General features: G+C 49.4%; 1 protein-coding gene across 2 annotated transcripts in view; it reads right to left on the bottom strand.

Moving 5' to 3' along the window:
- RNPC3 (RNA binding region (RNP1, RRM) containing 3) overlaps positions 1-23,590 on the bottom strand; it is a 127,135-nt gene extending 103,545 nt beyond the window's left edge. For both annotated transcript variants that reach the window (XM_063940099.1, XM_063940100.1), the window contains exons 1-2: positions 23,363-23,590; positions 15,693-15,740 (exon numbers count right to left, since the gene is read on the bottom strand). In XM_063940099.1, the coding sequence (XP_063796169.1) occupies positions 15,693-15,740; positions 23,363-23,500 (186 nt within the window). In that variant the 5' untranslated portion in view covers positions 23,501-23,590. The remainder of the gene's footprint in view (positions 1-15,692; positions 15,741-23,362) is intronic.
- Between the last annotated feature and the right edge of the window lie 2,991 nt (positions 23,591-26,581).

Here is a 26,581-nt window from a genome sequence, read left to right as displayed (position 1 = left end):
CACTGAACGCCACGCAACTGGCTAAAAATCCACATACCCTGCCGGTAGTTCTCATATCTTACAAATACAGCCCCACTAAGTAGCTATTGCTACAACGCATCTACTACGAGCTCTCCCTTTTGCCAGGGGGTCGCCTCAACAAAAGGAGCCCACACCTACCCCCCGCCCACTGCTAGTCCACCCACGGTCACAACCCGCGGGGAGTCTCTCTACCCCTAGCGTCCCTTCTTCTACACTACTACCGACGGACCTCATGCCCCACTGAACACACCACAATCTAGCCCTCCAGTGGTTAACTCCTAGGCCTCATCGTTTGCACATCTCTACAAGTCGCCCCAATACTCCCTCTAACCTGCACAGCCTACCACCATGTCTAAATCCACCGCCTCCATTAGAAAGCGGGCGGGGACGGACATAACCCAGCACTTCACCAGAGCCGACAAAAATGACAAATCATCCTCGCTCTCTGGACCCCCCTCCCCTAGCCTTTCGGTGTCCGACAAGGAAGATTCATCTTCATCCCCCGCTCTCTCAACTAAAGAGGACATCCTAGCCTTGAAGTCGCTCATCATGGATTTCAAGGAATCATTGGAGTCCAAACTAGATAACGTGGTTGCCTCCATTAGATCGGACATCACGTCCCTATCCACTAGGACCTCCAAACTTGAATCCCGTCAGGACACCCTACACAAAGAGCAGAGCGAGACTATCAGAGACATTGACCATCTTATCCGAGACATCTCGGAACTACGCGATAAGAACGAGGATTTGGAGAATCGCGAGAGAAGAAACAATCTCCGCATACGGAATGTTCCGGAATCCGTCCTCCCTGCGAACCTCGAAACGTATCTACACAAACTATTCTCTACCGTGGTTCCAACTTTAGGCTCCCGTGAACTTCCACTAGAAAGGGCCCACAGAGCTCTCCGGCCCAAACCACGAGAAGGCGACCCCCCTAGAGATGTGATCCTACGCTTCCTTAACTTTAAGGATAAAGAACTGGTACTCAACCCTACCCGGAGCAAGCCGTACATTCTATTTGAAAATACTAGGCTACAATTCTTTCAGGACTTGGCCCCCTCCACGCTGCTCAAACGGAGAGAGCTAAAAGATCTAACCTCCACGCTCCGCACACGCGGAATCCGATATCGCTGGGGGTTCCCCTTCAAGCTGTTGATCGATCTCAACGGAAAAACCCTCATCGTCCGGGACCCCAGAGAGGGCAGAGACTTCTTAACACACCTAGAGGACTCCGATTCTGCTCAGGTGGCGACCACCACCCGCCAGGCGACATAACGCTCCTCCCTTCGAAGGTCACCTACACCTCTTGCTCCATAGAAACATACTGACCAACCCGGGGTAAAACGCCCAGACATTGCTTAACGCAATGGATTGGCCCCGAGTGTGCCATGAGATCCTCCTGCCTTATTCTCAAACTGACTATTTTTAAGTCAAGGCCCTGATCACACTAGATATCCCCGGGTCTATGACTCAGATCACCCCCATGGGGAGTGAACCGACCTCTGAAGAAAATACGCTGGAGCGAATAGGGAACTGGCTGAAGTACACGACTCTACCTTGTTTACTTTGCTCTTACTTAAATAATGTTACCGTTATGTTATTTACTGCTTATATGTTTGTTTTACATCACTTCCCTTTGATGCTTCTTCCCCTAAGGCCAATGCTAGCACACTCTCTGACTAACTCCACCACTGGAGGGCCATGATCCCTCATCCACTCCGTTCAACACACGAGTTCATGTTGTCGAACTCCTACTTATAAACACACTCCCCCCCCACCTTACCTCCTAGGAGGGAGTACGGTAATCACCCGGTGCTTCCCCACCTTGGACCAACCGGTCCTAACTCCTGTGCTGGTTCCTCCTCGCTGGTCGTGAGGTTCCTCAGCGCGGATCTTCCCACCTCCCCCCTTTCTTTTTTTTTTTTTTTTTTTTTTTTTTTTTTTTTTTTCTCCTTCTCTTCCTTTCTCTCCTTCCCCCCGCTCCTTTCACCTCCTTCTCTCTACCCTCTTGACTTTTTCTCTCTCCTTCTCCTCCCCTTCCTCTTCACTGCCTCCTCTTAACCACAACCCACAATGCCCCTGCTGATAGCATCCTTGAACGTCAAGGGCCTCAACACCCCCCAGAAGCGTTCCTCCCTGTTCCGATCTCTTCGCACTCTCAAAGCAGACATAGTATTTATTCAGGAGACACACTTTAAATTCCAGTCACACCCAGCCCTCACCTCTAAACGATTCCCGACGGCTTTCTACTCCTCGAGCCAAACCAAACACAATGGAGTGGCCATTTTGGTAAACTCTAAAATCCCATTTGAGTTGGGTTCTTCACATACAGATAAAGATGGGCGGTTCATCATTTTAACGGGTAGGCTCGGACACCTAGAATGCACTATAGCCACTGTCTACGCCCCTAATTCCGGGCAAGCGTCTTTCTTCAACTCCTTCTTCTCCGCACTATCTAAAGTTAGAAGAGGCTATACAATAATAGGTGGAGATTTTAATACCGCCCCGGACCCTCAACTAGATAAGTCCACTCCCCAGTCCCGCCCACACCGTGACCCATCATCCCGAGCTTTAAATAAACACACACGAGAATCCGGTCTCACTGACGTCTGGCGGGCTCTCAACCCCACGTCCAAGGACTACACCTTCTTCTCGTGTCCACACCAATCTTACTCCCGTATCGACCTCTTCTTTTGCAGTACCCTGGCCTCCAAGCACATATCCGACTCATCCATCGTCACCAACCCATGGTCAGACCACTCCATCATCACCGCCACTTTTAATTTCCTTGACACCCCGACAACCCGACCGGCCTGGCGTTTAAACGAAACTCTACTGAAAATTCCCCAATTTCAGGAAAAACTCAGACTTGCCCTTGCAGACTACTTTACCTTGAACATCACTGACTCCACTTGCACCCCACTGATATGGGAAGCACACAAAGCCGTCATCAGAGGTCACATCATTAGCTACGCCTCACATAGAAATAAAGAACACAAACAAAAACTGACCTCCCTCACAGAAGAGGTCCACAACCTGGAAACCCAACACAAACAGCGGCCGTCCCGTCCCCTTTACACACAACTTACCACTGCCAGAGCGGCCCTGAACGCTTTGCTGGCCGAAAAAACCGAGCACTCACTCCGCTGGCTGAAACAAAGATTCTATGAAAAGAGCAACAAAGCTGACACCTTATTGGCCAACAGACTGAGAGCCCGAAAAGCACATTCCGCCATCTCAGCGGTCAAAGATGACAAGGGCTCACTCCAATATAACCCCTCCACTATCAATTCCCCTTTTAAAGCTTATTATGAACGGCTTTATAATCTCCCAGATAGACCGCCCACTCCCGACCAAACCCACCCGCCCACTCCCGACTACCTGACATCATGTGACCTACCCCGTTTAGACCCAGAGACCTCGTCGGGCTTGGACAAGCCTATCTCAGAGGAAGAAATTGCCTCCGCTATTAAATCTCAGAAACCGTCTAAAGCCCCTGGCCCAGATGGCTTTCCCATGTCATACTACAAAACCTTCCAACCTTCGCTACTCTCCCATCTCACGAAGGTATTTAACCTAATACTAGAGGGCTCCCCCTTCCACTCTCAAACCACCAAGGCCACTATCACTGTAATCCCGAAACCGAACAAAGACCCCCAACTAATCACTAACTACCGACCTATCTCACTCCTGAACACAGACCTCAAAATTTTCGCCAAAGTTCTGGCTAACAGGCTCAACCCGATTCTTCCCTCACTGATCCACCCAGACCAGGTGGGCTTTGTCCCGTCCAGGCAAGCGCTTGACAACACTAGACGCACGATCGACGTTATTCACTATATTAACCACCATAAGATCCCATCCCTGGCGCTTGCTCTGGACGCGGAGAAGGCCTTTGACAGGGTCTCCTGGCCCTTCATGCTACAAACCCTGCAACACTTCGGCTTCCGCGATAAATTCCTACAGGCTATACAAGCCTTGTACCACAACCCCTCGGCTTCAGTACATACAAATGGCCTACTATCAGATCCCTTCACGATTTCCAACGGAACCAGACAAGGTTGCCCTTTATCCCCCCTCATCTTCGCATTGATTATCGAACCCCTCGCGTGCCACATCAGAACCAATCCGGATATCTCCGGGATCACTGTTAACCGCACTCACTACACTATATCCTTATTCGCTGACGACATACTTCTCACACTATCGAACCCGACCATCTCTCTCCCCAATTTATTTCGAGAGCTATCTACATACGGCAACCTCTCTGGATATAAAATCAATCAGTCAAAATCCGAAGCCCTTTCCTTACACATCCCCAAGCGCATAAAGACTTTGTTGCAGGCAAATTTCGAATTTTCATGGCGTAAACACTCACTTAAATACCTAGGAGTCCTCATAACTAAATCATACAACTCTCTCTACCGAGCCAACTACCCCCCACTCATAACCTCAATTCTCAGGGACATTCGCCAATGGGAACCTTATTACCTCTCTTGGATCGGACGTATTAACGCCATAAAAATGAATGTACTCCCCAAACTCCTATACTTATTCCAAACGCTTCCAATTCAGATCCCCTCACACACCCTCCGCTCTCTCCAATCCTCGCTAGGCGACTTTATTTGGAACCATAAAAAGCCTCGACTTCGACGAGAAATTCTGGCCAAACACCCCCAACTGGGTGGCCTAGGCCTCCCCATCCTTCAACGCTATTTAGCTGCGACCAAACTGAGCCAATTGGTGGCTTGGCACGCGCCGAGAGGCACCAAACGATGGGTCGACCTGGAGAGCGACTTAATCGGCATTTCTTCAGTTTCCTATCTACCTTGGGCCCACAGCAAAAGCTACCCCCAAACTAGCCTCCCTACACCTACTGTAGCGGATACGCTCGGAAACTGGAAGACCCTAAGTAAAAAATTAAAACTGCCTATCTACCCCTCCCCCCTAACCCCTATTTGGAACAACTCAGCATTCCCCCCAGGCTTATCCTCAGCTATGGCTCGTCCTTGGATCTCAGCTGGTGTCACCAGAATCCACCACTTTACAGAGAAACACGCCATCAGATCTTTCTCGGATCTACAGACTACATATGACCTGCCCAACTCCCTACACTACCAATACTTACAAATACGGCACTACATCTCCTCTCTGCACCTCCTATTCCCACTCCCAATCCCTTCTTCTTTCGAAAGGCTTTGCCTGTATAATCCCACTGACAGAGGAACCATCTCCCTTCTCTATAAAACCATCTTGTCCCCGGAAACCCCCGCCCTTGAACCCCACGAGTTGGCCTGGGAAACTGACTTGGGAAAACAGCTCGAGGCCGAAGAGTGGGAAACTGTCCGGGCCGCGGTCTCGAAGTGCTCCATCAGCGTGGCCATCCGCGAGAACTCGTTCAAAATATATACAAGGTGGTATCTGGTCCCAGACCGCCTACATAAAATGTTCCCCAGCACCTCAAACCTTTGTTGGAGAAACTGTGGTCAGGTGGGTACGTTCTTCCACACATGGTGGTCCTGCCCAGTGATCACACGTTACTGGACCATGGTCCGTGCCCTGCTCACCCAGTTACTAGACCTTCCACAGCCTCTCTCACCCACCCATCTTCTCCTCTGCGCCCCCGTGGACCAGATGCCCAGAGACTCAAACAAACTGATCCTCCATATATCATGTGCAGCTAAATACCAAATAGCACGCAACTGGAAAACACCAGACGCCCCCAGCCGTCAAGCATTAACAAATAGGATCTGGTTCATCGCACAAATGGAATACATCACCAGTCTCCAACACAACACAGTCCAAAAATTCCATTCCACTTGGCTTCCCTGGTACAGATATAAAAACTCACCCCTCCCGGGACTTAGCTAGATTGTAAATCCCACTGTGCGCATTTGATTTGATCTCCCTTTCCCCCTCCTTCTCTACCCCCCCTATCACCCGAGGTGAATTGGAGTCCTCCCCCTACATTCTGCCTCTTCTAACCCCATTTCATCCACCCAACAACCCCCTCTTCTCATTCTGACTAGTTCTCACGATACGATAGCCACAATAACTGTAGACACACCTTTTTATTTTTTATTTTTCAATTTATTTAAATTTTTTCTTCCTTTCTTCTCTTCCGTTTCTTTTTCCACTTTCTCTCTCTCCCCTTCTTTTCCCTTTGAGAGCTTCTCTCATCTGACTACAAATTAACCTCTATTGTCATTCCACCCTTCATGACGAGTCTAGTGAAATTTGACTCATATCACATTTACTATATCGTTGCTCGTTTTATTACTGTTTATTGTTAACATTGTCTATTACTCATAATAAAAATCTTTGATTGAAAAACCAGATAGGGGCTTTTACATGACAAGGCCGCCAATTCTGACACACGCCTAGCCGAAGCTAAGGCCAACAGCATGACCACCTTCCACGTGAGATACTTTAGCTCCACGGTCTTAAGTGGTTCAAACCAGTGGGATTTTAGGAAACCCAACACCATGTTGAGATCCCAAGGTGCCACTGGTGGCACAAAAGGGGGCTGAATATGTAGCACTCCCTTAACAAACGTCTGAACTTCAGGAAGAGACGCCAGTTCCTTTTGAAAGAAAATGGACAGGGCCGAAATCTGGACCTTTATGGATCCCAACTTCAAGCCCATAGTCACTCCAGACTGTAGAAAGTGCAGAAATCTGCCCAGTTGGAATTCCTCTGTAGGGGCCTTCCTGGCCTCACACCAAGCAACATATTTTCGCCATATGCGGTGATAATGCTTTGCTGTCACGTCCTTCCTAGCCTTTATCAGCGTAGGAATAACTTCCTCCGGAATGCCTTTTTCCGCTAGGATCCGGCGTTCAACCGCCATGCCGTCAAACGCAGCCGCGGTAAGTCTTGGAACAGGCAGGGCCCCTGTTGCAACAGGTCCTGTCTGAGAGGCAGAGGCCATGGGTCCTCTGTGAGCATTTCTTGCAATTCCGGGTACCAAGGTCTTCTTGGCCAATCCGGAACAATGAGTATTGTTCTCACTCCTCTTCTTCTTACGATTCTCAGTACCTTGGGTATGAGAGGAAGAGGAGGGAACACATAGACCGACTGGAACACCCACGGTGTTACCAGGGCGTCCACAGCTATCGCCTAAGGGTCTCTTGACCTGGCGCAATACCGTTGCAGCTTTTTGTTGAGACGGGATGCCATCATGTCTACCTGTGGCAGTTCCCATCGATTTGTAATCTGAATGAAGACTTCGTGATGAAGTCCCCACTCTCCCGGGTGAAGGTCGTGCCTGCTGAGGAAGTCTGCTTCACAGTTGTCCACCCCCGGAATGAACACTGCTGACAGTGCTTGTACTTGATTCTCCGCCCACCGAAGAATCCTGGTGGCCTCCGCCATCGCGACTCTGCTTCTTGTGCCGCCCTGGCGGTTTACATGAGCCACCGCGGTGATGTTGTCTGACTGAATCAGCACCGGTTGGTTGCGAAGCAGGGGCTCCGCTTGACACAGGGCGTTGAATATGGCCCTTAGTTCCAGGATATTTATGTGCAGACAAGTTTCCTGACTTGACCACAACCCTTGGAAGTGTCTTCCCTGAGTGACTGCCCCCCACCCTCGGGGGCTCGCATCCGTGGTCACCAGGACCCAGTCCTGTATGCCGAATCTGCGGCCCTCGAGAAGGTGAGCACCACAGAAGATACACCCTGGCCCTGGGGGACAGGGTGATCAGCCGATGCATCTGAAGATGCGATCCGGACAATTTGTCCAACAGATCCCATTGAAAGATCCTCGCATGGAACCTGCCGAAGGGAATGGCTTCGTACGATGCCACCATCTTTCCCAGGACTCGCGTGCAGTGATGCACCGTCACCTGTTTCGGTTTTAAGTGGTCTCTGACTAGAGTCACAAGCTCTTGTGCCTTCTCCGTCGGGAGAAACACCTTCCTCTGGTCTGTGTCCAGAATCATGCCCAGAAAGGGCAGACGTGTCGTAGGAATCAGCTGCGACTTTGGGATATTCAGAATCCAGCCATGCTGTTGCAACACTTCCTGTGAGTGCGCTACGCTGATCTACAACTGCTCCCTCGACCTCGCCTTTATGAGGAGATCGTCCAAGTATGGGATAACTGACTCCTCGCTTTCTCAGGATCACCATCATTTCTGCCATTACCTTGGTAAATATTCTCGGTGCCATGGACAGACCAAACGGCAACGTCTGGAATTGGTAATGACAGTCCTGTACCACAATTCTGAGGTACTCCTGATGAGGCGGATAAATGGGGACATGCAAGTAAACATCCTTGATGTCCAGAGACACCATAAAATCCCCCTCTTCCGGGCTTGCAATGACCGCTCTGAGCGATTCCATTTTGAACTTGAATCTTTTCAGATAAATGTTCAGGGACTTTAAATTTAATATGGGTCTGACCGAACCGTCCGGTTTCGGTACCACAAACATTGTGGAATAGTATCCCTTCCCCTGTTGAGGAAGGAGAACCTTTACCACCACCTACTGGAGAAATAGCTTGTGAATTGCCGCTACCACTACTTCCGTTTCTATGGGGGAAGCTGGCAGGGCCGATTTTAGGTAACGTTGAGGGGGCATCACCTCGAATTCCAGCTTGTATCCCTGAGACACAATCTGTATAGCCCAGGGATCCACCTGTGAGCGAACCCACTGGTGGCTGAAATATCGGAGACGCGCCCCCACCGCTCCTGGCTCCACCCGTGGAGCCCCAGCGTCATGCGGTGGATTTAGTGGAAGCCGGGGAGGACTTCTGTTCCTGGGAACTAGCTGTATGGTGCAGCTTCTTTCCTCTACCCCTGCCTCTGGCAAGAAAGGACGCACCTCTGACCTTCTTGTTTCTTTGTGAGCGAAAGGACTGCATTTGGTAATACGGTGCTTTCTTCGGTTGTGAGGGAATATATGGCAAAAAGTTTGACTTCCCAGCAGTAGCTGTGGAAACCAGGTCCGAGAGACCGTCCCCAAACAATTCCTCACCCTTGTAAGGTAACACCTCCATGTGTTTTTTGGAGTCGGCATCACCTGTCCACTGCCGAGTCCACAGGACCCTCCTGGCAGAAATTGATATTGCATTAATTCTAGAGCCCAGTAGGCAATGTCCCTCTGGGCATCCCTCATATATAGGACGGTGTCTTTTATATGCCCTAGGGTCAGCATAATGGTATCCCTGTCTAAGGTATCCATTTCCTCAGATAGATTATCTGTCCACGCTGCTACAGCACTACACATCCACGCCGACGCAATTGCCAGCCTCAGTAGAGTCCCTGAATGTGTATAAACAGATTTTAGGATACTTTCCTGCTTTCTATCTGCAGGATCCTTTAGGGCGGCCGTATCCTGCGACGGCAGTGCCACCTTCTTAGATAAGCGTGTCAGAGCTTTATCTACCCTAGGGGAGGATTCCCAGCGCACCCTGTCCTCTGGCGGGAAAGGGTATGCCATAAGTGACCTTTTGGAAATCAGGACTTTATCTGGGGAATCCCACGCTCTTTCAAATAACTCATTTAACTCATGTGAAGGGGGAAAAGTCACCTCTTGCTTTTTCTCCCCATACATATAAACCCTCTTGTCAGGGACAGGATTTACCTCTGATCTGTGTAAAATATCCTTCATCGCTATAATCAGGTAACGAATAGCTTTTGTCATTTTTGGTTGCAATTTTGCATCATCGTCGTCGACACTGGAGTCAGAATCCGTGTCGACATCTGTGTCAACCATTTTGGATAGTGGGCGCTTTTGAGACCCTGAGGGCCTCTGCGCTGTAGGATCAGGCATGGGTTGAGACCCTGGCTGGTCCGAGGTATCAGCTTTATCCAACCTTTTATGTAAGGAGTTTACATTATCATTTAACACCTTCCACATATCCATCCAATCAGGTGTCGGCACCGTCGGCGGCGACAAGTCAGTCAACTGCACTTGCTCTGCCTCCACATAGCCCTCTTCGTCAAACATGTCGACACACGCGTACCGACACACCACACACACAGGGGAGGCTCTAAATGAGGACAGGACCCCCACACAAGGCCTTTTGGAGAGACAGAGAAAGAGTTTGCCAGCACACACCCCAGCGCTATATAACCCAGGGATTACACAGTAACTTAGTGTTTACCCAGTAACTGCTGTATTATGATTTATGCGCCTAAATTTATGTGCCCCCCCTCTCTTTTTTACCCTTCTACCGTGATTCTGCAGGGGAGAGCCTGGGGAGCTTCCTCTCAGCGGAGCTGTGGAAGGAAAATGGGGAGCTTCCCCTCAGCGGCGGGCTTTTGTCCCGCGATTTCTTGTAAAATAAATGGCGGGGGCTCATAGATATAACAGTGTGCCACTGTCTATATGCAGCATTCGCCAGGAGGTAACAATTGCTGCCCAGGGTGCCCCCCCCCTGCGCCCTGCCCCCTACAGTGACCGGAGTGTGTGGGTTAGTGTGGGCGCAATGGCGCACAGCTGCAGTGCTGTGCGCTACCTCATGTGAAGACAGGAGTCTTCTGCCGCCGATTTCGATGTCTTCTCCGCTTCTGCCGGCTTCTGTCTTCTGGCTCTGCGAGGGGGACGGCGGCGCGGCTCCGGGAACGGACGACAAGGTCAGGTCCTGTGTTCGATCCCTCTGGAGCTAATGGTGTCCAGTAGCCTAAGAAGCGCAACCTAGCCGCAGTTAGTAGGTTTGCTTCTCTCCCCTCAGTCCCTCGTAGCAGAAGCTCTCTGAAAATAAAAAACCTAACTAAAATACTTTCTTATTAGCAAGCTCAGGAGAGCTCACTAAAAGCACCCAGCTCTGTCCGGGCACAGATTCTAACTGAGGTCTGGAGGAGGGGCATAGAGGGAGGAGCCAGTGCACACCAGATAGTACTGAATCTTTCTTTAGAGTGCCCAGTCTCCTGCAGAGCCCGCTATTCCCCATGGTCCTTACGGAGTCCCCAGCATCCACTAGGACGTCAGAGAAAATCCTATTTTCTCTTACGTCCTAGAGGATGATGGGGTCCACATTAGTACCATGAGGATGTACCAAAGCTCCCGGAATGGGAGGGAGAGCGCGGAGACTCCTGCAGAACTGATTAGCCTCTGAGGACCTGAAGTTTGGTCAAAGTATCGAACTTGTAGAACTTTGCGAACGTGTTCGACCCAGACCAAGTAGCCGCAAAGCTGTAACGCCGAGACACCCCGGGCAGCAGCCCAGGAAGAACCCACCTTAAGAGTAGAGTGGGCCTTAACAGACGTAGGACACGTCAACCCTGCCATAGAATACACATGCTGGATATAGTGAACCTGATCCAGTGAGAGATCGTCTGCTTGGAAGCAGGACACCCAAGTTTCTTGGGATCATACAGGACAGAGTCCGGTTTTCTGTAACGAGCAGTCCTCTTCACATAGATTTTCAGAGACCTTACAACATCTAAGGACTTTGAAGAAATTGCGGAGTCGTAGCAACTGGCACCACAATAGGTTGGTTGATATGAAATGCCGACACAACCTTCGGAAGGAACTGCTCACGTGTCCGAAGCTCAGTTCTATCTTCATGGAAGATCAAGTAGGGGATTTTACAAGACAAAGCCCCCATCTCTGACACACGTCTAGCAGAAGCGAAGGCCAACAAAGTGACAGCCTTCCACATGAGAAACGTGACCTGTTCGAACCAATCCAATTGAAGGAACAGTAATACCACGTTAAGATCCCAGGGTGCCGTAGGCGGCACAAAGGGAGGCTGGATGTGCAGAACCCCTTTCAAGATAGTCTAAACCTCCCAGAGGGAAGCCAATTGTTTCTGGAAGAAAATGGATAGGGCCGAAATCTGGACCTTTACGGACCCCAACCTCAGGCCCATATCCACACCTGCTTGCAGGAAGAGGAGAAACCATCCCAGTTGAAACTCCACCGTAGGAAACTTCTTGGACTCACACCAAGATACATATTTTTTCCAACTACGATGGAAATGTTTAGACGTTACTCCTTTCCTAGCCTGTATCAGGGTAGGAATAACCTTGTTCAGAATGCCCTTCCGAGCGAATATCGAGCGTTCAACCTCCATGCCGTCAAACGTAGCCATGGAAAGTCTTGATAAGCGAATGGCCCCTGCTGCAGCAGGTCCTCCCAAAGAGTCAGAGGCCTCGGCTCTTCTAGCAGTAGATCCAGAAGATCCGCGTACCAAGCCCTTCTTGGCCAGTCTGGAGCAATGAGGATTGCCTGAACTATTGTTCTCCTTATGAGATTTAGAACTCTTGGAATGAGTTGAAGTGGAGAAAACACGTACACCGACTGGAACACCCACGGAGTCATTAGGGTGTCCAGCGCCACGGATTGCGGGTCCCTCGATCTGGAACAATACTTTCAAAGCTTCTTGGAGACGAGAGGCCATCATGTCTATTTGACGTACACCCCAAAGATCTGTTACCTCCGTGAACACCTCCAGATGGAGGCCCCACTCTCCTGGATGGAGATCGTGTCTGCTGAGGAAGTCCGCTTTCCAGTTGTCTACTCCCAGAATGAAGATTGCAGATAGCGCCACCATGTGCTTTTTTGCCCAGAGGATGATTCTTGTTACCTCTGACATTGCAGGTGTGCTCTTCGTTCCGCCCTGTCTGTTTACGTAGGCCACCGTCGTTACATTGTCCGACTGCACTTGAAAGGCTTGATCTCGCAGATGATGAGCCGCTTGGAGAAGACCGTTGCAGACGGCTCTTAGTTCCAGAATGTTTATTTGAAGACTAGATTCCAGGCTTGACCACCTTCCTTGGAAGGTTTCCCCCTGAGTGACTGCGCCCCAGCCCCGGAGACTTGCATCCGTGGTAAGAAGGACCTAGTCCTGAATACCGAACCTGAGGTCCTCCAGAAGGCGAGGCATCTGCAGCCACCAGAGGAGTGAAATCCTGGCTTTCGGTGACAGACGTATTCTCTGGTGCATGTGTAGGCGAGAAACCGACCATTTGTCTAGGAGATCCAGTTGGAAGGGCCGAGCATTAAACCTTCCGTACTGTAGAGCCTCGTAGAAGGCAACCATCTTCCTCAGAAGGCGAATACACTGATGAACCAATACCCGGGTTGGCTTCAGGACATCCCGGACCATTGTTTGAATCACCAACGCTTTCTCCTCCGGTAGAAACACCCTCTGCACTGTCGAGGATCATCCCCAGAAAAGACAATCTCCTTGTCAGCTCCAAATGTGACTTTGGAAGGTTCAGGATCCAACAGTGTTCCCTGAGCAGATGAGTCGTGAGAGCAATGGATTGCAACAACCTCTCCCTGGACACTGCCTTTATCAGCAGATCGTCTAGGTATGGAATTATGTTCACTCCCTGCCTGCGGAGGAGAACCATCATCTCTGCCATCACCTTGGTGAACACCCTCGGTGCCGTTGAGAGGCCAAATGGCAGTGCCTGGAACTGATAGTGACAGTCTAACAGTGCAAATCGGAGATAAGCCTGATGCGGCGGCCACATCGGAATGTGGAGGTACACATCCTTGATATCTAGGGATAGCAGGAACTCCCCCTCCTCCAGACCTGAGATCACCACTCTCAGAGACTCCATTTTGAATTTGAACTTCCTCAGATAAGGGTTCAACATTTTCAAATTCAAAATTGGCCTGATCGAACCATCCGGTATCGGTACTACGAAAAGGTTCAAACAGTAACCCTTGTTTTGCATCTGGGGTGGAACTGGCATAATGACCTGTGACTTTTCCAATTTTTGGATGGCTTCCTGAAGGACAGCCCTGTCTGCCAGCAAGCTGGTAAGCCTGATCTGAAGAAACTGTGAGGCGGGAGTTCTTGAAACTCCAGCCTGTACCCCTGGGACACAATATCCTGCACCCAGGGGTCTAGGCCGGACGACACCCACACGTGGCTGAACCGTCTGAGCCTCGCCCCCACCGGCCCTTCCTCCAGGCCATGCGGTCCACCGTCATGCTGAGGATTTTGATGTACCAGAAGCAGGCTTCTGGTCCTAGGAAACTGCAGCAGCAGTTTTTTTTTATTTTGGCCGACCTCCTCTAATGGTGTTAGACGGCTTGGTCCATCTTGTTTTAGCTGTCCGAAAGGACTGTGACGTAGCTGAAGAAAAGGGTTTCTTCGTAGCAGGCGCAGTTGAGGGAAGAAAAGGTGACTTAACCGCGGTTGCCGTGGAAATCCACGCATCCAACGCTTCCCCAAATAGAGCCTGACCTCTGTAGGGTAGGTCCTCCACACCTCTCCTGGATTCCGCGTCGGCAGACCATTGGCGTACCAGAGTCCTCTACGAGCTGAGACAGACATGGAAGATATCCCTGCAGCCATTGAACCCAGGTCTTTCATGGATTCCACCATAAATCCTGCAGAATCCTGTATGTTACGTAAAAACAAATCTACGTCACTTTTATTCATTGTGTCCAATTCCTCAAGTAACGTGCCTGACCACTTTTCTATAGCTTTAGAGATCCATGCACAGGCAATAGTAGGTCGCAGTATCGCCCCTGAAGCTGTGTATATGGCTTTAAGCATAGTGTCAATTTTGCGATCATCCGGTTCTTTTAACGCGGTAGATCCCGGGACAGGTAAAACCACCTTCTTTGACAGTCTGGAAACAGATGCGTCAACTATGGGTGGGTTTTCCCATTTCTTTCTATCCTCCTCAGGGGAAGGGAAAAGCAACCCGAACCTTCCTGGGAATCTGGAATTTTTTCTCCGTGTTTTCCCAGGATTTTTCAAATATAGCGTTTAATTCTTTAGACGCAGGGAAGGTTAGCAAGGCTTTCTTATTATCCGTGAAATAAGCCTTCTCAACCTGCTCAGGTGTTGTGTCAGCAATATTCAACACATCTCTAATGGCCTCAATCATCAACTGCACCCCTTTTGCAAGAGATGCTGCCCCCCACAGCACCATCAGCCGTGTGAGAATCGGTATCCGTGTCATCTTGCATAATCTGGGCAAAAGCACGTTTTTGAGGGTGAACGCTAGGAGGACCTGAAGGAACAGCACCAGACGAAACCCCCATAGAGTTCTGTAAAACCTGAGTTGCAGTCTCAGTCTGTGCTACTCTAGTAGAAATCTGAGCAATCATACTCTTAATAGAGGTCAACCACTCCGGTTCCTTTGCAGGGATCTGTAATAAAACAGTACAATCCTGAGTACATGGAATGTGATCGTCCTGAGAGGAATTATCCTCTGCAGCATATGACACAGAGTCCCTAGAAATGGCGTTTGGAAACAGCAAACACTCCACACACACACAGGGAAATTACAGACACAGTTTTCCCTCCAAGAATGCCAAGATAGAGAGAATCTAGCGCTTACTGTGCACCTTAATAGGTTACACAGTATTCACAGACGCCCTTAGTGTGGACACTACTCCCCCCCCCCCCCCCTCCCCCCTTAGTCCCACAGAGCAGGGAGGCTGTTGCCAGCAGTCTCCCTGTGCTTAAACTTAAAATAAATAAATAAAACTAGAAGAACCCCTATGGAGCTCCCCTAGCTGTGACCAGCTCCTCTGGGCACATTTTCTAAACCGAGTCTGGTAGGAGGGGCATAGAGGGAGGAGCCAGCTCACACTCTCAAACTCTTAAAGTGCCAGTGGCTTCTAGTGGACCCGTCTATACCCCATGGTACTGTGAACCCCAGCATCCTCTAGGACGTAAGAGAAATATCAAGCTCATTCTAAGGTGATCCAACATCATGTACACAGCTAACAGGACTTAAGTTCACAAACCTTTGCAGCTGCAAATTTATTTGGGTATGTTGCATAAGCCACATGTTTCTGAAACAAAAAAATCATGGGTTATAATAGCACTAATTACATACATATATAAATGTCTTACTACTACCCACATATTTTTTTAATTTGCCAGACTCTTAATAATATGCACCCTACATAAATGTATCCACCATATCTATCTCACAAGTGTCTGTATATAACCCCAGCATTGCTCTGCATCCCCCCCAAGTCTACCATCAGTAGCTGTATATACTCCCCTATATCATTCAAGCTCTGATTAGCCTTAGTATATTTTCTAGGGTATGGTTCACTGGGTCGACCCAACTTAGGTCGACACTCATTAGGTAGACCACTGAATGTCGACTTTGCCATTAGATCGACATGAGGCTTTTGACTGTCTTTGGTGTAATTTTGTCCGTAAAGTGACGGGGAGCCCATATTAGTGCACCGTATCCCCTCGCATGGCTCGCGAGCTTCGGGCAAGGTGCCTCGCTCCGCTACTGCTTCACTCGGCACAGATTACCGTTCCAATTGTCCACGTGGATCGTTAAGTATGAAAAAATCCCAAAAATGAAAAAAATAAGATTTTAAACCTACCGGTAAATCTTTTTCTCCTAGTCCGTAGAGGATGCTGGGGACTCTGTAAGGACTATGGGGAATAGACTGGCTCCGCAGGAGACATGGGCACTAAAAAGAACTTTAGATATGGGTGTGCACTGGCTCCTCCCTCTATGCCCCTCCTCCAGACCTCAGTTAGAGAAACTGTGCCCAGAGGAGACGAACAGTACGAGGAAAGGATTTTTGTTAATCTAAGGGCAAGATTCATACCAGCCCACACCATCCACACCGTATAACATGGAATATACGAACCAGTTAACAGCATGAAACAAAACAGCATCAGCCCAAGACTGATCAAAACTGTAACATAACCCTTATGTAAGCAAAAACTATATACAAGTCTTGCAGAAATTTGTCCGCACTGGGACGGGAGCCCAGCATCCTCTACGGACTAGGAGAAAAAGGTTTAAAATCTTATTTTCTCTTACGTCCTAGAGGATGCTGGGGACTCCGTAAGGACCATGGGGATTATACCAAAGCTCCAAAACGGGCGGGAGAGTGCGGATGACTCTGCAGCACCGATTGAGCAGACATGAGGTCCTCATCAGCCAGGGTATCAAACTTGTAGAACTTTGCAAAGGTGTTTGAACCCGACCAAGTCGCCGCTCGGCAAAGTGGTAATGCCGAGACACCTCGGGCAGCCGCCCAAGAAGAGCCCACCTTCCTGGTGGAGTGGGCCTTTACCGAATTAGGTAACGGCAATCCAGCCGTAGAATGAGCCTGCTGAATCGTGTTTCAAATCCAGCGAGCAATAGTCTGCTTAGAAGCAGGAGCGCCAACCTTGTTGGCTGCATATAGGACAAACAAGAGGCTCTGTTTTCCTAACCCTAGCAGTTCTGGCTACATAAATTTTCAAAGCCCTGACCACATCAAGGGACTCGGAATCCTCCAAGTCCCGCGTAGCCACAGGCACCACAATAGGTTGGTTCATATGAAAAGATGAAACCACCTTGGGCAAAAATTGAGGACGAGTCAGCAACTCCGCTCTATCCACATGGAAGATCAGATAGGGGCTTTTGTGCGATAAAGCCGCCAACACCGACACTTGCCTTGCCGATGCCAAGGCCAACAGCATGACCACTTTCCAAGTGAGAAACTTCAATTCCACCGTTCTAAGAGGCTCAAACCAGGGAGACTTAAGGAACCGCAACACCACGTTAAGATCCCAGGGTGCCACTGGAGGTACAAAAGGAGGCTGGATATGCAGCACTCCTTTCACAAAGGTCTGCACTTCAGGGAGAGAAGCCAATTCCTTCTGAAAGAAAATTGATAGGCTCCATTGAGGTTCAGATTTCGGCCCTAATTTTAGGCCCAAATTCACTCCAGTCTGTAGGCAGTGAAGGAAACAGCCCAGATGGAATTCTTCCAGAGCAACATTCCTGGACTCACACCAAGATACATACTTCCGCCATATACGGTGATAATGTTTTGCTGTCACGTCCTTCCTAGCCTTGATCAGAGTAGGAATGACCTCATCCGGAATGCCCTTTTCCGCTAGGATCCGGCGTTCAACCGCCTTGCCGTCAAACGCAGCCGCGGTAAGTCTTGGAACAGACAGGGCCCCTGTTGTAACAGGTCCTCTCTGAGAGGAAGAGGCCACGGATCCTCTGTGAGCATTTCCTGCAGATCCGGATACCAAGCCCTTCGCGGCCAATCTGGAACAATGAGAATTGTCTGTACTCCTCTTCGTCTTATGATTCTCAAAATCTTGTAGATGAGAGGAAGAGGAAACACATAGACCGACTGGAAGACCCACGGTGTCACCAGGGCGTCCACTGCCACCGCTTGAGGATCCCTTGACCTGGCGCAATACCTCGGTAGTTTCTTGTTGAGGCGTGACGCCATCATGTCTATCTGAGGCAGTCCCCACTGACTTGCAATCTCTGCAAAGACTTCCTGATGAAGTCCCCATTCTCCTGGATGTAGATCGTGTCTGCTGAGGAAGTCTGCTTCCCAGTTGTCCACTCCCGGAATGAAGACTGCTGTCAGAGCGCTTACATGATTTTCCGCCCAGCGAAGAATCCTGGTGGCTTCTGCCATTGCCACTCTGCTCTTTGTTCCACCTTGGCGGTTTACATGAGCCACTGCGGTGATGTTGACTGAATCAGAACCGGTAGGCCGCGAAGCAAATTCTCCGCTTGACGTAGGCCATTGTATATGGCCCTCAACTCCAGTACGTTGATGTGAAGACAAGCCTCCTGGCTTGACCAGAGACCTTGGAAGTTTCTTCCCTGTGTGACTGCTCCCCAACCTCGGAGGCTCGCGTCCGTGGTTACCAGAATCCAGTCCTGAATGCCGAACTTGCGACCCTCTAGAAGGTGAGCACTCTGCAGCCACCACAGGAGAGATACCCTGGCCCTGGGGGACAAGGTGATCATCTGATGCATCTGTAGATGTGACCCGGACCACTTGTCCAGAAGGTCCCACTGAAAAGTCCTCGCATGGAACCGGCCGAATGGAATGGCCTCGTAAGACGCCACCATCTTTCCCAGAACTCGAGTGCAGTGATGCACCGACACCCTTTTTGGCTTCAAGAGGTCCCTGACCAAATTCATGAGTTCTTGGGCCTTTTCCATCGGAAGATAAACCCTCTTCTGGTCTGTATCCAGAATCATGCCCAAGAAAGGCAAACGGGTCGTTGGAACCAACTGTGACTTCGGGATATTGAGAATCCAGCCGTGCTGTTGCAACACCTTCAGGGAAAGTGATACTCTGTTCAGCAACTGCTCTCTCGATCTCGCTTTTATTAGGAGATCGTCCAAGTACGGGATAATTGTGACACCCTGCTTGCGCAGGAGCACCATCATTTCCGCCATTACCTTGGTGAAAATCCTCGGGTCCGTGGAAAGCACAAATGGCAACGTCTGAAATTGGTAATGACAATCCTGTACAGCAAATCTGCAGGAATGCCTGATGAGGCGGATATATGGGGACATGAAGGTATGCATCCTTTATGTCCAGGGACACCATATAATCCCCCCTTCCAGGCTGGCGATGACCGCTCTGAGCGATTCCATCTTAAACTTGAACCTTTTTAAGTATAGGTTTAAGGATTTTAAATTTAAAATGGGTCTGACCGAACCGTCCGGTTTCGGGACTACAAACAGGGTTGAGTAATACCCCATCCCCTGCTGAAGCAGGGGAACTTTGACCACCACTTGTTGAAGACACAATTTTTGAATTGCATTTAAAACTAACTCCCTCTCTGGGGGAGAAGCCGGTAGGGCCGACTTGAAAAAACGGCGAGGAGGCACCTCTTCGAATTCCAGCTTGTAACCCTGGGAAACAATTTCTATTGCCCAGGGATCCACCTGTGAGTGAACCCAGACGTGGCTGAAAAGTCGAAGACGTGCCCTCACTGGGGCGGACTCCCTCAGTGGAGCCCAAGCGTCATGCGGTGGATTTTGTAGAAGCCGGGGAGGACTTCTGCTCCTGGGAACTAGCTGTAGTTGGCAGCTTTTTCCCCCTGCCCTTACCTCTGGAAAGAAAGGAAGATCCCCGTACTCTCTTGGGTTTATGCGACCGAAAGGACTGCATCTGATCATGTGGCGTTTTCTTAGGCTGTGAGGAAACATAAGGCAAAAAAGATGATTTACCTGCCGTAGCTGTGGAAACTAGGTCCGTGAGACCTTCCCCAAACAATTCCTAACCCTTGTAAGGTAAAACCTCCATATGCCTCTTCGAGTCAGCATCACCCGTCCATTGTCGGGTCCATAGGGCTCGTCTAGCAGAAATCACCATAGCATTGGCTCTGGAACCCAGTAGGCCAATGTCTCTCTGAGCATCTCTCATATATAGGACAGTATCTTTTATATGACCCAGGGTCAATAAAATGGTTTCCTTATCCAGCGTATCTATATCAGCAGATAAGGTATCTGTCCACGCTGCCACAGCGCTCCAAACCCAAGCCGACGCTATCGCCGGTCTGAGTAAGGTATCAGTATGTGTGTAAATTGACTTCAAGGTAGTCTCCTGCCTGCGATCAGCAGGATCCTTGAGGGTTGCCGTATCTTGAGACGGCAGCACTACATTTTTGGATAAGCGTGTCAACGCTTTGTCCACCCTTGGGGAGGATTCCCACCGTATCCTGTCCTTAGCCGGGAAAGGATACGCCATAAGAATCCTTTTGGGAATCTGCAGTTTTTTGTCTGGAGATTCCCAAGCCTTTTCAAATAACTCGTTCAGCTCATGCGATGGGGGAAAGGTTACCTCAGGTTTCTTTTCCTTATACATGCGCACCCTCGTGTCAGGGACAGAGGGGTCATCTGTGATATGCAACACCTCTTTTATTGCAATAATCATATAATGAATACTTTTAGCCAATTTTGGCTGCAACTTCGCATCATCATAGCCGACACTGGAGTCAGAATCGGTGTCGGTATCCGTGTCTACAACTTGGGATAGTGGGCGCTTTTGAGACCCAGAAGGGCCTTGCGACATAGTAAAAGGCAGGGTTGGACTCCCTGCACATTCCCTGGACTCTGCTTTGTCCAACCTCTTGTGTAATAAATTCACATTTGCATTTAAAACATTCCACATATCCACCCAGTCAGGTGTCGGCGTTGCCGACGGAGACACCACACTCATTTGCTCCACCTCCTCCCTAGAAGAGCCTTCCGCTTCAGACATGCCGACACACGCATACCGACACCACAAACACTCAGGGAAATCTCTTTTCTGGAGACAGTTCCCCCACAAGGCCCTTAGGAGAGACAGAGAGAGAGTATGCCAGCACACACCCAGCGCTAATAATTTTGGAAAGCAAATTCCCAGATAGCGTTATATATATATATATATATATATATATATATATATATATATATATATATATATATATATATATATATATATATATATATTTTACAGGTTGAGTATCCCTTATCCAAAATGCTTGGGACCAGAGGTATTTTGGATATCGGATTTTTCCGTATTTTGGAATAATTGCATACCATAATGAGATATCATGGTGATGGGACCTAAATCTAAGCACAGAATGCATTTATGTTACATATACACCTTATACACACAGCCTGAAGGTCATTTTAGCCAATATTTTTTATAACTTTGTGCATTAAACAAAGTGTGTCTACAGTCACACAATTCATTTATGTTTCATATACACCTTATACACACAGCCTGAAGGTCATTTAATACAATATTTTTAATAACTTTGTGTATTAAACAAAGTTTGTGTACATTGAACCATCAAAAAACAAAGGTTTTACTATCTCACTCTCACTCAAAAAAGTCCGTATTTCGGAATATTCCGTATTTCGGAATATTTGGATATGGGATACTCAACCTGTAATTGATTTCGCCAAATTATGTGCCCCCCCCCCCCCCCCCCCTTCTTTAAAACCCTATGTCACCGTGTTCAGCAGGGGAGAGTCCGGGGAGCCAGCTTCTCAGCGTGTGCTGTGGAGAAAAATGGCGCTGGTGAGTGCTGAGGCTCAAGCTCCGCCCCCTCAGTGGCGGGCTTCGGTCCCGCTCGAATCCTTTCAAAACTGGCGGGGGATATTCATATGTAGCCCACAGACCCACTATATCTAGTTTTACCAGCCCCAGAGGTGTAAATTGCTGCCCAGGGCGCCCCCCCCTGCGCCCTGCACCCTTACAGTGGCTGCCGTGTGTTTTGTATGGGAGCAATGGCGCGCAGCGTTACCTCAGTGAAGACCTGAAGTCTTCTTTTCTTCTTATAATCACCCGGCTTCTATCTTACGGCTCTGTGGAGGAGGACGGCGGCGCAGCTCCGGGACGAACAGCTAGGAGGGCCCTGCGTTCCGACTCCCTCTGGAGCTAATGGTGTACAGTAGCCTAAGAAGCAGAGCCTAGCATTTAAGTAGGTCTGCTTCTCTCTCCTCAGTCCCTCGATGCAGGGAGCCTGTTGCCAGTAGGCTCACTGAAAATAAAAAACCTAACAAAAAGTCTTTCTTTCAGGAAACTCAGGAGAGCTCCCTGTAATGCACCCCGTCTCCTCTGGGAACAGTATCAAACTGAGGTCTGGAGGAGGGGCATAGAGGGAGGAGCCAGTGCACACCCATATCTAAAGTTATTTTTAGTGCCCATGTCTCCTGCGGAGCCAGTCTATTCCCCATGGTCCTTACGGAGTCCCCAGCATCCTCTAGGACGTAAGAGAAAAAAATGTGAGAAACTCATGTCGACCTTTTGACCTGTTAACCTAGTACATGTCGACCTAACGACCGTAACCCATTTTCCAAACCCCAGTTCTCATCCACCTCTGTATATGTCCTCTGCATCTCGCTCATCAGCCCCAACAAATGTTCTATAGTCTCTCTCCAATCAGCCTCTGTATGTATATGACCTCTCCACCTCGCTCATCAGCCTCTGTACTCAGTCTTGCCATCTCTCTTACGAGCCTCTGTATTTGAACTCTTCCTCTCACCTGTCTCTGTATCGGGTTTTCACAGTAGCCTCTATAAATCTCTCTCTCTAAGCCTCTATACTGTCCCCCCCATACACCTCTGTACGTGTCTACCCCAAACACACCTCTGCAATGAGCCTCTGTACGTGCCCCCCACACCTCTGCCTTTATACGGGTTTCCCCCCAGCCTCTGTTTGTGCCCCCCCCCCCCCTTCCCTCAGCCTCTGTACATGTGTTCCTTAAACACACCTTTGCCAAAACTCTGTACCTGTCAGCCCCTCACTCCCGACCTTAGCCTACCCACTTCTGCCGTCAACATGTGTACATGCACCCCACCCACCTAGCCGTCAGCATGTGTACACTCCACATTTCTCTACCCTCTGCCTCTGTACACCCCACATAGCTCTGCCCTCAGTCTCTGTACATTCCCCCCACATACTTCTACCCTCAGCCTCTGTGCCTGTCAGCTCCCCACACCTCTGTCCATATCCTCCATTCACCTCTGTACCTGTCCCCCACCCACCTCTGCCCTGAGCCTCTGCACGTCCCCCACCTACAACTGCCCTCAGCCTCTGCACATGTCCACTACCCTTATCTGCTCTCTGACTTTGTATGTTTCGCCCCACCATCTCTTTCAGCAGCCTCTGAATGTTCCATCTCTCACCAAACTCCCACGTGTTCTCCCGGAACATATACGAACGCTTTCTGCTCCGCTCTTCTCCAGTAGGAGTCTATGGTCCTCCGGGCTCAGATCAGGCGGAAGATGCCGAATCAGCAGTGTTTTCCTTTCCATAGTCTCCATTTTTTCATTTCATCTCTCCAATATAACTAAAACCTTCCGTCCAGGTCACGAGATTTCCGGGTGATACTCTGCGAGATTTAGTGTGTACTGTGTAGCGGCCATCTTGTGTTTACTACCGAGTCACTGCTAAGCGCCAACCATCGCCATGTTGATGTTACACGTGACTAGCACAACATCGCCACCTTGCGATAACGTTATGGTATGCAGCGAAGAATAATTACATTTCTCTATCGTCCTAGTGGATGCTGGGGTTCCTGAAAGGACCATGGGGAATAGCGGCTCCGCAGGAGACAGGGCACAAAAAGCAAAGCTTCAGGATCAGGTGGTGTGCACTGGCTCCTCCCCCCACGACCCTCCTCCAAGCCTCAGCCAGTTAGATTTTTGTGCCCGGCCGAGAAGGGTGCAATCTAGGTGGCTCTCCTAAAGAGCTGCTTAGAAAAGTTTAGCTTAGGTTTTTTATTTTACAGTGAGTCCTGCTGGCAACAGGATCACTGCAACGAGGGACTTAGGGGAGAAGAAGTGAACTCACCTGCGTGCAGGATGGATTGGCTTCTTGGCTACTGGACATTAGCTCCAGAGGGACGATCACAGGTACAGCCTGGATGGTCACCGGAGCCTCGCCGCCGGCCCCCTTGCAGATGCTGAAACGAGAAGAGGTCCAGAATCGGCGGCAGAAGACTCCTCAGTCTTCTTAAGGTAGCGCACAGCACTGCAGCTGTGCGCCATTTTCCTCTCAGCACACTTCACACGGCAGTCACTGAGGGTGCAGGGCGCTGGGAGGGGGGCACCCTGGGAGGCAAATGAAAACCTTTTTTGGCTAAAAATACCTCACATATAGCCTCCGGGGGCTATATGGAGATATTTAACCCCTGCCAGAATCCGTTAAGAGCGGGAGACGAGGCCGCCGAAAAAGGGGCGGGGCCTATCTCCTCAGCACACAGCGCCATTTTCCCTCACAGAAAGGCTGGAGGGAAGGCTCCCAGGCTCTCCCCTGCACTGCACTACAGAAACAGGGTTAAAACAGAGAGGGGGGGCACTAATTTGGCGTTAGAAATATATAAAAAAGATGCTATAAGGGAAAACACTTATATAAGGTTGTCCCTATATAATTATAGCGTTTTTGGTGTGTGCTGGCAAACTCTCCCTCTGTCTCTCCAAAGGGCTAGTAGGTCCTGTCCTCTATCAGAGCATTCCCTGTGTGTGTGCTGTGTGTCGGTACGTGTGTGTCGACATGTATGAGGACGATGTTGGTGAGGAGGCGGAGCAATTGCCTGTAATGGTGATGTCACTCTCTAGGGAGTCGACACCGGAATGGATGGCTTATTTAGGGAATTACGTGATAATGTCAACACGCGCCAAGGTCGGTTGACGACATGAGACGGCCGACAAACGATTAGTACCGGTCCAGACGTCTCAAAAACACCGTCAGGGGTTTTAAAACGCCCGTTTACTTTAGTCGGTCGACACAGACAGGGACACTGAATCCAGTGTCGACGGTGAATAAACAAACGTATTCCTTATTAGGGCCACACGTTAAGGGCAATGAAGGAGGTGTTACATATTTCTGATACTACAAGTACCACAAAAGAGGGTATTATGTGGGATGTGAAAAAACTACCGTAGTTTTTCCTGAATCAGATAAATTAAATGAAGTGTGTGATGATGCGTGGGTTCCCCCCGATAGAAAATATGGGCGGTATACCCTTTCCCGCCAGAAGTTAGGGCGCGTTGGGAAACACCCCTTAGGGTGGATAAGGCGCTCACACGCTTATCAGAACAAGTGGCGGTACCGTCTATAGATAGGGCCGTCCTCAAGGAGCCAGCTGACAGGAGGCTGGAAAAATATCATAAAAAGTATATACACACATACTGGTGTTATACTGCGACCAGCGATCGCCTCAGCCTGGATGTGCAGAGCTGGGGTGGCTTGGTCGGATTCCCTGACTAAAAATATTGATACCCTTGACAGGGACAGTATTTTATTGACTATAGAGCATTTAAAGGATGTATTTCTATATATGCGAGATGCACAGAGGGATATTTGCACTCTGGCATCAAGAGTAAGTGCGATGTCCATATCTGCCAGAAGATGTTTATGGACACGACAGTGGTCAGGTGATGCAGATTCCAAACGGCACATGGAAGTATTGCCGTATAAAGGAAGAGGAGTTATTTGGGGTCGGTCCATCGGACCTGGTGGCCACGGCAACTGCTGGAAAATCCACCGTTTTTACCCTAAGTCACATCTCTGCAGAAAAAGACACCGTCTTTTCAGCTTCAGTCCTTTCGTCCCTATAAGAGTCATATCTGCCCAGGGATAGAGGAAAGGGAAGAAGACTGCAGCAGGCAGCCCATTCCCAGGAACAGAAGCGTTCCACCGCTTCTGACAAGCTCTCAGCATGACGCTGAGACCGTACAGGACCCCTGGATCCTACAAGTAGTATCCCAGGGGTACAGTTTGGAATGTCGAGACGTTTCCCCTGCGCAGGCTCCTGAAGGCTGCTTTACCAAGGTCTCCCTCCGACAAGGAGGCAGTATGGGAAAAAATTCACGAGCTGTATTCCCAGCAGGTGATAATTAAATTACCCCTCCTACAACAAGAAAAGGGGTATTATTCCACACTATATTGTGGTACTGAAGCCAGAAGGCTAGGTGAGACCTATTCTAAATCTAAAAAAATTTGAACACTTACAAAGGTTCAAATCAAGATGGAGTCACTCAGAGCAGTGATAACGAACCGGGAAGAAGGGGACTATCTGGTGTCCCGAGACATCAGGGATGCTTACCTCCATGTCCCAAATTTGCCCTTATCACTAAGGGTACCTCAGGTTCGTGGTACAGAACTGTCACTATCAGTTTCAGACGCTGCCGTTTGGATTGTCTACGGCACCCCGGGTCTTTACCAAGGTAATGGCCGAAATGATGGTTCTTCTTCGAAGAAAAGGCGTCTTAATTATCCCTTACTTGGACGATCTCCTGATAAGGGCAAAGTCCAAGGAACAGTTGGAGGTCGGAGTAGCACTATCTCGGATACTGTTACAACAGCAGGGGTGGATTCTAAAGATTCCAAAATCGCAGCTG

This window comes from Pseudophryne corroboree, chromosome 9, assembly GCF_028390025.1.
Source record: "Pseudophryne corroboree isolate aPseCor3 chromosome 9, aPseCor3.hap2, whole genome shotgun sequence".
Taxonomy (NCBI): domain Eukaryota; kingdom Metazoa; phylum Chordata; class Amphibia; order Anura; family Myobatrachidae; genus Pseudophryne; species Pseudophryne corroboree.
This window is presented reverse-complemented; position numbering and strand designations above follow the sequence as displayed.